Source organism: Aotus nancymaae, unplaced genomic scaffold, assembly GCF_030222135.1.
Source record: "Aotus nancymaae isolate 86718 unplaced genomic scaffold, 86718_ANA_hifiasm-v0.15.2.pri h1tg000032l_0, whole genome shotgun sequence".
Taxonomy (NCBI): Eukaryota; Metazoa; Chordata; class Mammalia; order Primates; family Aotidae; genus Aotus; species Aotus nancymaae.
Window position 1 is genome coordinate 19,645,634 of NW_026988445.1, and position 14,538 is coordinate 19,660,171.

General features: G+C 39.4%; 1 protein-coding gene across 1 annotated transcript in view; it reads left to right on the forward strand.

The window, feature by feature from the left end:
• SLC35F3 (solute carrier family 35 member F3) overlaps positions 1-14,538 on the forward strand; it is a 332,817-nt gene that overhangs the window by 302,794 nt on the left and 15,485 nt on the right. The window contains exon 4 of the mRNA XM_064383614.1: positions 13,965-14,184. Within this exon, the coding sequence (XP_064239684.1) occupies positions 13,965-14,184 (220 nt within the window). The remainder of the gene's footprint in view (positions 1-13,964; positions 14,185-14,538) is intronic.

Consider the following 14,538-nt stretch of genomic DNA (forward strand, 5'->3'; position numbering starts at 1 on the left):
GAACCATGTACAAATCTTCCCCCAGATTTACATTTTTTACTTTAAATAAGATGGGAAGCCAATGAAAGTTTTTGAGCAAAAAATAACATGGCCTAATTTATGTTTATAAAAAGAGACAAAGGTAGAAGCAAGGATAACAATAATCTTGGAAAGAAATGATAGTGGCTTAGACAAAGTGTTAACAAGTGCCCCAGGTGGCACAAGTGTTCCTCAGACACATTTTCAGAGATGGTGATCTACCTGGATAGGCATCAGAATCTCCTAAGTTTATTTTAAAATATATAAATGTCTGTGCCCCATTCCAGACCTACTGAAACAACATCTCCAGATTGGGGCCCAGGAATGATCAATTTGCCACTATTATAACATTTTTCTAATCACCTAACCAAGGTCATTTCAGAACCTCCTTTCAGCTTCTAAAATTTGGCAGCTTTAATAAAGTAGGAAATTCTTTGACAGAGTAAATCAGACTAACACTTCCTTTGAGAAGAATTATAAAAGTTGAAGAAAATAAAAAATTGTTTGTGGGCATCAGAGAGCAACCAATAGAGCCAGGACTTGCAGCACTAAGATCCAGAGTGAAGGGGCACACAGGAGAGCAGCTGTGTGCTTCGTCTTCTTATAATATTCTCCAGGTCACAGAGTGTGTCATAGAAGCCAAGCAGAAACCAGCAGCATGGAACTTATGGCACTCATTAGACTGGGAGGACAAAAAGCTAGAAATTCAAGGCTGACAACCTAGCCACAGATTAAGATTGATGCAGGATCAGAGAGTAGAAGAACTCAACAGAAGTCAAACTAAATTCCATGTGCAGTTACCCCTCAAGGCATTGACTGATACCCAAACTGTGAATGTTTGGGATCAGACAAAGATGAACCAAATAGAATAGGCATCCACCAACGCAAAGACTTTAGTAGTTTCATAGTCCTGGAGAGAAAAACCAGGGTTCAAACCCACCAAGTGGGAGAAGTCCTGGTAAACAACCGGTACTTTTAGTTGAGACCAACGAAAGTTCTACGACCTAAGAGTAAAGAGGGAAAAACAGAAATTGACTAATATGAGCCAGTCAAGGTGATCTTCATGCCAGAAAAAATTAAATCTACACTAGAAGAAAATGACATCATTCAGAGCCCTACAATTTTTTATACACAGACTTTCATCAATAAAAAATAATAAAGCTGGCCAGGAAATAACTAGATGACCAAAAACAAAAAAATAAAAATAAAATAAAATAGAAATTAGAAGCAGATCCAGAGATTTCCCTTGGTTTTGAGTTATCAGATGCAGACTGTAAAATAACTGTGATTAATATATTCAACAGAGTACTGAAAATATGAAGAATTTCACCAGAGAACTGAAATTTATAAAGAATAATCAAATGGATAGCCTAGTAATGAAAAACATAACAGAAATTAAGAATCTGTAGGTAGGTTTAACAGAAGGTCTGATACAACAAAAGAGATGATTCATGAAATGGAAATTAGGTCATTAGCAAATATTCAGATTGGAGCACAGATGGAAAAAAAGGTGGAAATTCAGAAAGAAGCATAAGATACATATATATGGGCACAGTGAAAAGGTCTTGTATGTGTATAATTGGAGTCCCAGGAGTAGAGGGGAGAGTGTATATTGGCCAAGAATTTTCCAAAACTAATGGAAGACATCAAACCGTGGATTCAAGCTTTATAATTCCCAAGCTCTCCTTTCATCACAAAAAAGAAAAACAAACAAAAAAGTCAACTTGCCACATCATAGCAAATCTTCTGAGTAGATACAAAATGTTAAAAAAAAAAAAAAAGAAGCCAGAGGAAAAACAATTCATTGTCATCAAAAGAGCAAAAATTAGAATTTACAACTGACTTTTCTACAGAAAAAACTGGAAGCTAGAAGACAATGGAAAAATATCTTCAAAGGATGGAAGGAAAATGATTATCAACCTGGAATTCTAAGACTAATGAAAATGTCCCTTAAAAAGTGAAGACAAAAATAAAGATATTTTTATGAAAACAGACCCACGCAAGAAGTAATACTTTAAATAGACTCTTCAGACAGAAAAAAAAAAAATTATCTCAGAGGGAAGCACAGCAGTTGAGGAGGAAATGATGAGCTTTACAAATAGTAAATATGTGGTTGAATATAAATGAATACTGACTGTCTAAAACAGCAGTAATAACATGTTAGAGAATTTCAAAAATATGTAGAATAAAAACTCATGACAATACCAGCCTAAAATATGACATAGAAGTATTGGATGGAATTAGTGTTGGCCTTTGTATTATCCAAGAAGTGACAAAATTATCAAATAAAATATATTCTAATAAGTCAAGAGTACATATTGTAATATCTACCACTGGAGGGGTAATTTTTAAAATGTATTTATAACAAGCTAATATGGAAGAGATGGAATCATTTTTAAATTTGGTTAACCCACAAAAAGGCAAAAAACTCAAATAAAAAAATAAAAATGTTTATGAGGCAAATAGAAAAGATAGATGATAGAATTAAACCCAAATATAGCAGTAGTTAAGTTAAATGTAAACAGATTAAAATTTCAATTAAAAGATTAATGATAGGCTGTCATGGTTCACACTTGTCATCCTAGAACTTTGGGAGGCTGAGGCAGGCAGATCACCTGAGGCCAGGAGTTTGAGACCAGCCTGGCCAACATGGCAAAACCCCATCTCTACTAAAAATACAAAACTTAGCAAGACCTGGTGGCACATGTGTGTAATCCCAGACACTCGGGAGGCTGAAGTATGATAATTGCTTGAACCTGGGAGGCAGATGTTGCAGTGAGCTGAGATTGTACCACTGTACTCCAGCCTAGGTGACAGACAGACTCTGCTTTAAAAAAAAAAATGTAGTATAAATGGGTGCAAGTACTTTAAAAAACGATTTGATACTATTTCTAAAGCTGAACATGTACATAGTCTCTAATCTTGTATTTTCACTTTTTGATATATACCCAGACTAAACACATATATTCATAAATGTTTATAGCAGCATTATTTATATTCTAAGCCCCTCAATGTCCATCAACTGTAGAATGGGTAAATAAATTGTGTTATTAGATGCTACATAGCAAGTGAAATACTGCTACCTACAACAACATGGATGACTCTCACATATAATATTGAGCAAAAAAAGGCACAAAAGAGTAAAAAATGTATAATTCCATCTTTACAAAATAAAAAATAGCCAGGCATAGTGGCTCATGCCTGAGGTCAGGAATTGGAGACCAGCCTGGCCAACATGATGAAACTTCATCTCTACTAAAAATACAAAAATTAGCCAAGTGTGGTGCCAGGCACATATTGTCCCAGCTACTTGGGAGGCTGAGGTGGGAGAATTGCTTGAACTCAGGAAGCAGAGGCTGCAGTGAGCCAAGATCACACCATTGCCCTCCAGTATGGGCGACAAGAGCAAAACTCTGTCTCAAAAAATAATTAAATAAATAAAGTAAAAAGTAAACTATAGAGATAGAAGTCAACATAATGATTATATTTGAGGATAGGTACTGACTTGGAGAAGACACAAAGGAAAGTTCTGGAGAGCTGGTATATTCCATATCTTGATAGAGATGGAGTTACATGTATGATTTCACTTTATAAAAATTAAACTGTGCACCTTAATCTGTATACTTAAATGTATGTTATACTTTACTTCAATTTTTAAAATTATTTTCTAAAAAGGAAAGAAAATAAAACAATTCCACTTGCAATAGCATTAAAAATAATAAAATACTTAGCAATAAACTTAACTAAGGAGGTGAAAGACTGACATATTGAAAACAACAAAATATTACTGAAAGAAATTCTAAACAACGTGGACAAATGGAAAAACACCCAGTGTTCATGGATTAGAAGACTTAATATTGTTATGACATCAGTATTACTCAAAGCAATCTACAGATTTAATGAAATCCCTATCAAAGTCCTAACAGCATTTTTCACAGAAACAGAGAAATTTATCCTAAAATTCATATGGAATCTCAAGAGACTCCAAATAGCCAAAACAATCTTAAAAAGAAGAACAAAATTGGGGACCTCATACTTCCAAAATGTATTAAAATTCATAGTAATGAAAACAGTGTAGTACTGGCATGAAGATGGACGTGCAGAAGAATGGGCTGGAATAGAGAGCCCAGAAATAAACCCTTGTATCTATGACCAAATGATTTTCAAAATCAGTGTCAAGACCATTCAATGGGGAAAGGTCAATGTTTTTCAAGAAATTATGTTGGAAAACCTGAATATCCACATTCAAAAAATGAAGTTGGATTTCTACCTTTAACCTATGGAAAGAGAAAAATATTTGCAAATCATATATCTGTGAGGAGTTAATATCCAGAATATATAAAGAACTTCTACAACTCAACAACAGCAATGAAAACAAATTTAAAACAGGCAAAGGACTTGAGTAAATATTCTCCCAAGATGATATACAAATGGCCACCAAGCACATGAAAAGGTGCTCATTGATTAGGGAAATCTGAATCAAAACCACAATGAGATATCCACACCCGTTATGATGGCTACTCCCCAAAAATAAAAATAAAAACAGAAAATAAGAAGTGTTGGTGAGGATGTGGAGAAATTAGAATGCGTTTGTGTTGTTTGTGGAATGTAAAATAGTGCAGCTGCTATGCAAAACATAACAGCTCCTCAAAAAATTAAAAGTAGAATTATCATATGATTCAGCAATTTCTACTTTTGGGTATATGGACAACAGAATTAAAAGCAGCATCCAAAGTGATATTTGTACACCCATGTTCATAACAGCATTATTCACAATAGCGAAGAGGTGGAAGCAGCCTGTGTGTCCATCAGTAGATGAATGGATAAACAAAACATGGCATATACATAAAATGAAACATTATTCAGCCTTAAGAAGGAAGGAAATTCTGACACTGACACATGCTATAATTTGAATGAACCTTGAAGACATGCTAAGTGAAATAAACCAGTCACAAAAGGATAAATACTGCCTAATTCCCCTTATATGAGGTGACTAGAGTAGTCAAATTAATAGAGACAGAAAGTAGAATGGAGGCTGCTAGGGACTGGGGAAGGGGAGAAATGGGGAGTCTTTAAATGATTACAGAGTTTCAGTTTTGCAAACGGAAAAGTTTTAGGATTAGTTGCACTCCAGTGTGAATGTACTTCACACTACTGACCTATACACTTAGAAATTGTTAAGACTGGGCTGGGTGCAGTGGCTCACACCTGTAATTCCAGCACTTTGAAAGGCCAAGGTGGGCAGATCACCTGAGGTCAGGAGTTTGAGACCAGCCTGGCCAACATAACAAAACCCCATCTCTACTAAAAAGACAAAAATTAAGACTCCGTCTCAAAAAAAAAAAAAAAGAAAGAAAGAAATTGTTAAGATTGTAAATGTTATGTTATATGTATTTTACCACAATTAAAAATTTAAAAGAACTTTTTAAAAGAGAGGAAGAAAACAGAAAGAGAGAAAAGAGCATGAAGCTTTGAATTCAAATTCGTGCATGAAAATCATCTGGAAACTTTTTTTTTAAATACAGTGAAGTTTATATTTTAATGCAAATTTATAGTAACAAAATACAACTATGACATGTTTTATGTATGCATAAAATTTCAAATAATGTGACTCCTCTGAGATTTTAGAAGTTAAACAAGAATCACAATACCAATTCTGGAAGGCTGAGTGAATGTAATTACCAGGTAATGGTGTTAACATTAACTGGCTGACGAAGAGAAACACAGTGCTACAGGGGGAAAACTCGTCAAGAATTTGTAAATTTTGAATTATGGCATGCTGTCAAGAATGCATCCTGCATATAAACTGCACCATTCTCTACAAAATGCTCGGCCCCTCACTGGACAGTATGATTGAGTATGTCTAGGGTCAAATCCAAGCAATTGTATTTTTTAAAGCGCCCTGGGATTTTTAAGACAAATGGTCCTATGCATCATCGTTTGAAAAACTTCTGGTCCTCCATAAAGGAATAAGTGCATGCCTTCTGTAAAAAAATTATTTGTGAACATGTATTATATGCTAGGCTATGAGGATATAATATGAAGCAAAAGTGTAACAACCACACAGAGTGTATGTTCTAGTGAAGAAGACAGACAATTAAATAAGTTGCTATTACAATAAAGTGCAATTACAGTAAGGGTCCTGTACATTATGATGAGGAAGACAGGGCATTATGGGACCATGTGTTAGGAACACTTCACTGAATGGGATATATGAGCTGATACGTAATTGATGGAAATTAACCAACCAAAGAGGTTGGCCATTATCCTAAAGGAAGGCCAGGGCAGAGGAGGATCTCTCTGAGTGTAGTGTGGAAAATGGAACAAATTGGATTGAAGAAGGGACAGCAGTGAAGGAGAAGCTTAACTAGACTCCAGGGGCAGCAGTTTAAGTGAGAGAGAATAAGGGCATCGTCCAGGGTACTGGCCATGAGACTAAAATATTTAGTAGAAATAATCTATAGAGTATGGTGCTAAATTAGATGTGAAGAGGAAAAAGGAGAAGCTAAGAATGATTCCTAAGTATCTGGCCCAGGTAGAAACATGAATCATGGTAGCATCTCGGGATTGAGGAAGCAGAGGAAAGATACTGAGTTTATTTAGGAAGGCTGAATTTTGAGGCATCTGGGAATGCCTCAAACAAGGGTGGTGTCAGATTTTTTAAAGTGTCTTGATTAAAGAGTCGTCAGCTTGGCTTTAAAACCATAACAATAGATGACATTGCTCAGTGACTATTTGTAGGTTGAAAAGAAGAGAACCTTAAGAAAATACCAAAGAACAGACGAAATTGGGCGTGTTCAGTGTAGAATTGCTATCTACCCATCTGACAGAGGTCTAATATCCAGAATTTACAAGGAATTTAAACATATGTACAAGAAAAAGACAACCCCATCAAAAGAGTGGGAAAGGATATAAACAGACACTTATCGAAAGAAGACATTTACACGGCCAACAACGTATGAAAAGAAAGCTCAACATCACTGATCATCAGAGAAATGCAAATCAAAACCACAGTGAGATACCATCTCACGCCAGTTAGAATAGCGATTATTAAGAAGTCAGGAAACAATAGACACTGGAGAGGCTGTGGAGAAATAGGAACGCTTTTACACTATTGGTGGGAATGTAAATTAGTTCAATGGTTGTGGAAGACAGTGTGGCGATGCCTCAAGGATCTAGAACCAGAAATACCATTTGACCCAGCAATCCCATTTCTGAGTATATACACAAATGAATATAAAGCATTGTACTAAAAAGATACATGCACATGTATGTTTATTGCAGCACTATTTACAATAGCAAAGACATGGAACCAACCCAAATGCCCATCAATGATAGACTAGATAAAGAAAATGTGGTACATATATACATGGAATACTATGCAGCCATAAAAAGGAATGAGATCATGTCCTTTGCAGGAACATGGAAGCCATCATCCTCAGCAAACTAACACAGGAACAAAAAACCAGACACCACATGTTCTCACTCATAAGTGGGAGTTGAACACTGAGAACACGTGGACACAGAGAGGGGAGCAACACACACCAAGGCCTGTTGTGGGGTGAGAGACGAGGGGAGGGAACTTAGAGGGCAGGTCAATAGGTGCAGCAAACCACCATGGCACATGCATGCCATGTAACAAACCTGCACGTTCTGCACATGTATTCCAGGGTTTTGTTTTTAGAATAAATAATAATAATAATAAAAGAAAATACTAAGGAAGGCCTACAGAGAAAATCTAGAAGGGCGTGGAGAGGTCAGAGGAAACTTTAGGGAGTGTGCTGAGTTGGAAGCCACAAGGATGCTTCAGGGAGGGACAATCAAATATCAGAGGTTTCCAAGAGTAAGATGAACACCCAGAAGTGCTGCTGGAATTGGCAACGTGCAGGTCATTCACGGCTGGTCCAGGGGTTTAAGTGAGTGTGGGGAGCAGGCGTGGACTAGAGCAGCTAGACACTGAGCAAGGCAAGGTCATGGAGAACGTGAGCGTAGATGGCTATTCTGAACAGCCTGGCTGTGAAAAAGGGAAAGAGAGGAAAGGGCTGGGCGAGAGGCTTGCTTCTATACAGGGGTATGTTAACGTTGGAAAGGCTTAGACATATTTAAATGGTGATGAAAGGGGTACAGAAAAAAGAGGATGAGGCAGGGCACGGTGGCTCTCTCCTGCAATCCCAGCACTTTGGGAGGCTGAGGTGGGCGGATCACTTGAGGTCTGGAACTTGAGACCAGCCTGGCCAACATGGTGAAACACCGTCTTTACTAAAAATACAAAAATTAGCCAGGCACGGTGGTGCACGCCTGTAATCCCAGCTACTCAAGAGGCTGAGGCAGGAGAATCGATTGAACCCGGGAGGCGAAGGTTGCAGTGAGCCAAGATCGTGCCACTGCACTCCAGCCTAGATGACAGAGTGAGACTCTGTCTCAAAAAAAATTTTTAAAAAGTGAAAAAAGAGAGAGAGGATGAGAGGCTGATGAGAGTGTGCACTAAGGAACAAGCCCAGGCTGCAGGTTTGGCTCCGCTGCTGGCATCTGTTTGAACTCACGCGGCTCTTTTAGCCTGTCTGAGCTATGGCATCCTTCACTGTTAATTGCAGGGCTTCTCTTTCTGTCTGTGGTTTTCAAACTGCACCCCTCAAAGCTGTCTGAGTGCCCATGTTTGCGCTTCAACCACAGAAACTTTACCTCTCTCTTATGAGTTTTTAATCAACTTAATTTTAGCAATTTAATGCATGCACATACTTTGGAAAAGCAAAATAGTAGTAAAAGAATTATGGTAAAAAGGAGCAACTTCTTCCAGCTCCACATCTGCCTACTCTCAGCCACTCTCAGTTCTTGCGGATGCTTTGCCCTGGTATTTATCCCAATTTAGCGCAATTAAATTCTTATCTCAGTGTTTCTTAAATACAGACATCCTCTGATTTCTATCTCACCCCACCCTTTCTTCCCTACCCTCAACCTAATGGTATCCCAATTTTTGGTTAATAGTGTTTGCATTATCACAAGCACACATAATGTTGTTCACTGACGCCACCTCCTTTTGTGAAAAACCCGTCATTTCTCCTGCCAATAATATTTCCCTCTTTTGTCTCATTCATCTTGATTTCCATGTACTGATTGCTATTTTTTTCCCCTAAACACTCTGCCACCTCAAAAGCCTATCACTGTTTTCCCTGTTCTTGCTTAATCACAAGACTTCCTTGGAGAATTTCCTCCAGGAGCCTTCTGCGGTTCCTGGTCTGCAGCAGAGCACGCTGCTGGTGCTGGGACCCACTTTCTCGCTTGCCCGTGTGGAGCTGGCCTGCTTCCAGCTGCACGTGTTTCTCCTCCTTGGTCTGCACCCTCGCTTTGGTGCAGACTGTCCTCCAGTGGCTTGGGAGACATCGCTGTTGAGGACTGCATGACTGAAAATGGCTTCAGTCCACCTCCACCTTTGATTGATAATTGACTGGTGATAGAATTCTGGCTGGAAAAAAATTTTCCTTCAGAAATGTTCATGTATTGTGCCATGATTGTTTTGGTGGTGTCTGGTGCAATTATAATTTCCTATTCCTTGACCTTGCTTGTTTTATTTCTCTTGGGTGATTTTAGGTCTTCTCTTTATACCTTTATTTTACAAGTAGGTGCCTTGTTGTGGTTCTTTCTTTATTCATGTTGTTGGTACTTGGTGGCCCCTTCCATTATGAAGATTCATGTCTTTCCGTTCTGAGAAACTGTCTTGAGTGATTTATTTTGTAATTTTCTCCACTTCGTTTTTTTCTGTATGCTCTTTCTGGAGTTTCTTTTAGTTTGATATTGGACTTTCTGGTTTAATCTTCTAATTTTATCACTCCTTTCTTTATTCCCCTCTCTCTCATTTTATGGGAGATTATTTTGACTTTATATTTCAACTTTTTATTAATTTTTTTTTGAGATGGAGTCTTGCTCTGTTGCCCAGACTGGAGTGCAGTGGCACAATCTTGGCTCACTGCAACCTTCTCCTCCAAGATTCAAGCGATTTTCGTGCCTCAGCCTCCAGGTAGCTAAGAATACAGGTGCGCACCACCATACCTGGCTAATTTTTGTATTCTTTTTAGTAGAGGCAGGGTTTCACCATGTTGGCCAGGCTGGCCTCAAACTCCTGACCTCAAGTGATCCACCCGTCTTGGCCTCCCAAAGTGTCTATTGATTTTAAATTTTTAATTATATATTTAATTTCCAAGATTATTTCCTTTTTAATAGCCATTTGTTCTTGTTTCATAGATACACTGTCTTCTCTTATCTCTACAAGGATTTGATCTCTCCCGCACCCCACACACACACTTATATAAATCCCACCTATCCTTTAGTCCTTCAAGATTCTGCTCAAATTCCACATTTTATGAGGACTTATCCAGTCAGCCTGACTCTTAACTAGACAGTAATTCCATAGCTTCATTATATTCCACACCATCTATCTCATATGTGAATATGTTAAGCTTGCATTGCCTTCTATTGAAGGAAAAGTGTTATCTCCCCAATTATACCATAATTTTCTCATGAGCAGAGACTGCTTTTGAATATTAAATGTAGGATACCAATATTTAAAATGTAATAGAAGAGTTGGAATCTAAAGTCAAGATAATCTCCCATAAAATAAGATAGAGAAAGAAGGAAGGGAAAAAGAAAATTAGAATATCTAACCAAAGGGTCCAATATCAAACTAAAAGAAGCACCAGAAAAACTGAAATAGAAAAAAAAAAAAACTAGATAGAAAAACTGAAGTGGGGGAAATTACAAAAGAAATAATTCATCTTAGTTTAAAAGTTTTCTAAACTAAAAAAAAAAGTTAAGCTAAATCTTCGTATGTGACTCAATCAATAGGAACAGAAGGGCCTGAGTGTGCTGGAAGTAACCTGCCACCCTCCCGTCTGTAGCCTGCCAGCAGCATCAGTGAACAGAAGGAATGAAGGGCATTAGACGGCCCAGTCAGTTATGCGGGAGTCAATCAAGAGAGTGTTGACTGTGCTCCATTTGTTTACCAAGAAGAGGAAGGTCTCTGGCAGAAATGGATTCATGTTCATCATCTGTCTTGGGTTCCCTTGCAATCAAGGGCATACATGGGCCAGCCAGAGCCTGAGATATTGTACTGTATTTTTTGTTTTCATTTGGTTTGGTTTTTTGAGATGGAGTTTCACTCTTGTTGCCCAGGCTGGAATACAGTGGCACGATCTCGGCTCACTGCAACCTCCGCCTCCCGGGTTCAAGGGATTCTCCTGCCTCAGCCTCCCAAGTAGCTGGGATTACAAACACTTGCCACCATGCCTGGCTAATTTTTGTATTTTTAGTAGATACGGGGTTTCACCATGTTGGCCGGGCTGGTCTCAAACTCCTGACCTCAGGTAATCCATCCGCTTTGGCCTCTCAAAGTGCTGGGATTACAGGTATGAACCACCATGCCTGGCCAATATTGTGCTGTTTTAAGATCAAAGACTATGCCCGAATCTCTTAGCACTGAAGATTAGTGCATAGTCTTTGGTCTCAAAATATCATGAGGCTCACCAGCCCTGGGGGCCAATTGTCTTGGTCTAATTAGAACCAAGATACACCAACCTAAGTTGTGACCTCCTGGCCGTGAGGCCTTAAAGGGCCAACAGGACTCTGCTGAGACCTAGAAGTCTCACCTCTTTCATCTCCAGTATGGGATCCCCACTCCCTCTCCATTTCCAGCAACTTGTGCCATCAACTTGGCTTGATACCAAGCCATGTATGCACCCTACCTCCCTTCTCCATCCCACCTATAATCGTCAGGCTTGGGAGGAATCAAATATGGATTTTCAGAGAAGAAGCGGGTTGTCCAGTTAGCCTCAGATGTCCTTTCCAGAACATGAATTAGTTTTCATGTCTGTGAGCCAGGTGGAACTTGGAAATTCTACTTGCACGATGTTTTTCTCTTAGAAAGGGAAACCTCTAGGTATAGCGGAGATAGGTTAGCATTAATGGCAGGAAAGAATATTTGTATTTTATTTTGGTCATATTCAGTGGACCAGCATCACTTTGTAGCCACCATAATCACAAACATAAAGGAAGCCATCATTCATGGTCACTGTCCCTGTGGGAACTGAGACTGTTCTGCAAACAGGAGCTTGGGAAACCCCATAGCAACTATAGCTGGAATATGGTATGAAAATTACATGGCAAACAGAAATATCAGCCTCTCATTTAGATGAGGGTTGCAGCTATATAAAGCCAAAATGGAATCGATTCAGCTGAATCAGTTTCGGGATAAATATAGTAACGTGAATGCTTTACCTGGTCCCAGTTTGTTCAGAAACAACATAGGACTCTGTGTGCAGAGAAAGGTGGCCAAACTGCACCAGCGTCTACAAAATGGTAAGTGTGTTTCTCCTCTCGGTATCCCGGGCTCTCATGCCTTTCTCTAAGGAGTTTTCTTGTTCCTTCTATGGACATCCCATAGTTGAGTCATGAACAAAGGCAGATTTCCTTCTAGATTGATAGGAAAAAATAGACAGTAAAATTAAATTTAAAATCTAAAATCTTACCCAATCCCCCTGGACTCTTGTTTTTAATTTTCCTCCTTTGTCTCTGCATTTTCACACTAAGTGGCACAGACCAGAGCTATTCCCTCAACCTAGCACATTTGGTTTATTCTAGAGCTGTCTTTTCTTTTGCTCTCGTGGCAGTTCATTTGGGACTGAGTCTATTTCTAGATCACTAGCAGGCTGACTCCCTTCCTGGCTGGCAGGCCATCCCCAGCTGTGGCAGTGCTGTACCATGTCCATGAGCCTGGACAGGGACTTCCATGGAGCAGTGCGTCCTCACTCATCCAACTCCTTGCCTGGCTCATCAGGCCCAGCCCAGCAATGATCTTCACTCCCCGACGGTCAAGGAAACAGGCATCCATAGACAAGCCTTCTCAGTGGCCTCTCCACACCTGAGCCCCCACAGCCTCCTCTACTTCCTTCTTCTGCATGTGGAAGACTGGCTTTATTTTTCTTAAGCATTTCTTGAAATATCTGTGATCCTTTCCCCAGACTCTAGAATGGCATCAGAAGACTTTCTTCTACAGATGTTTCATCTCCTTCCCACTTTAGACCCTGAAGCTTTGGATCTACTTATTCTTCCTGTGCTAGACAGTCTCTTGGAGAAGTAGGACTTCCACACGGTGGAATAAGTGCCCTAAAAATGACCTCAGGGAGAAAATAGGTCGAGAGTTAGCACTATTCATATTATAGCCAAAATGTATGAGATATGCCCAAGAGGTGGCTGCCCCTGCCTGATCACAAAGATAATTCCAATTCAAGATAATATTTTTAAAAATATGCTTCAATGTGTTCTCTTAGAGAAAGCTTGTCCAACCCCTGTCCCGCAGGCCGCATGTGGCCTGGGATGGCTTTGAATGAGGCCCAACACAAATTTGTAAACTTTCTTAAAACATGATTAGAATTTTTTTTGCAATTTATTTTTTTAGCTCATCAGCTATCATTCGTATTAGTGTAGTTTATATGTGGCCCAAGACAACTCTTCTTCTAATATGGCCCCAAAAAACCAAAAGATTAGACACCCCTGTATCCAACCTCTTCCATTACCACCCTTCCCCCACAACCCCCCAAAAATAGGTGTAGTGACCCCCTTCTCTTACTAGCAAGTGACAAAATCCCTCAATCACCATACATACATAGGCCTTTGGGTCAGATAACTCCAACATTACCTTCTGTCTAGAACCATAAATTCCAAACTTAACATGAACAGAAGGAAGTATCTGTGACCTCAGATCACCATGCAACATTTGTTTCAGTGGACTAAAGCAATAGGTTGAAGAGCTTTAACAGGAAGATGTTTATTAAAAATAATAAATTTTAAAGCCCTGCCCCTTCCTATATTTGCGTTAAAAAAAACTTGGTAGAGGAAATAAATGGTCTGTCTGAACCAAGGAAAATAATAACAATGCCTCTCTTTCCTTGTTTTAGGGAATGCTGTCGATTTTTTGGAGACAATGGCTTGACTTTGAAGGTGTTTTTTACCAAGGCAGCACCCTTTGGTGTTCTTTGGACACTCACAAACTACCTGTACTTACATGCAATAAAGAAAATAAACACTACGGATGTCTCCGTGTTGTTCTGCTGCAACAAAGCTTTTGTGTTCTTGCTCTCATGGATCGTTCTCAGGGACAGATTCATGGGAGTGAGGGTAAGTTCTTTATTATCTGTCTTCCTCCCTCACTCAGTCATGTCAACCAAAACCTGCCCATCGGCTTGCTTAGCTCCATGTGCTGGACCATGAGCGTAAGCTGCTGACCACTTTCCTTCTGATTTGCAGCAGAAAAGGAGCCCAGCAGAGGGCCCGGTTCTTGGTGTGCCTTGCCAACCTTCTTGCTTGCAAACCATACTAGACAAGCATTCATTAAAGCACCTTTCATTTCAAGCATTTCAACAAGCATTCCCTAAAGTGTGTGTCAGTCGGGGACCCAGCCTGGGAATGGCAATGTGCTCCGCTCTCTGCGTGCTCACCACCCCGTCTCTCGTGGGCGGCTTTCCTGGCTGC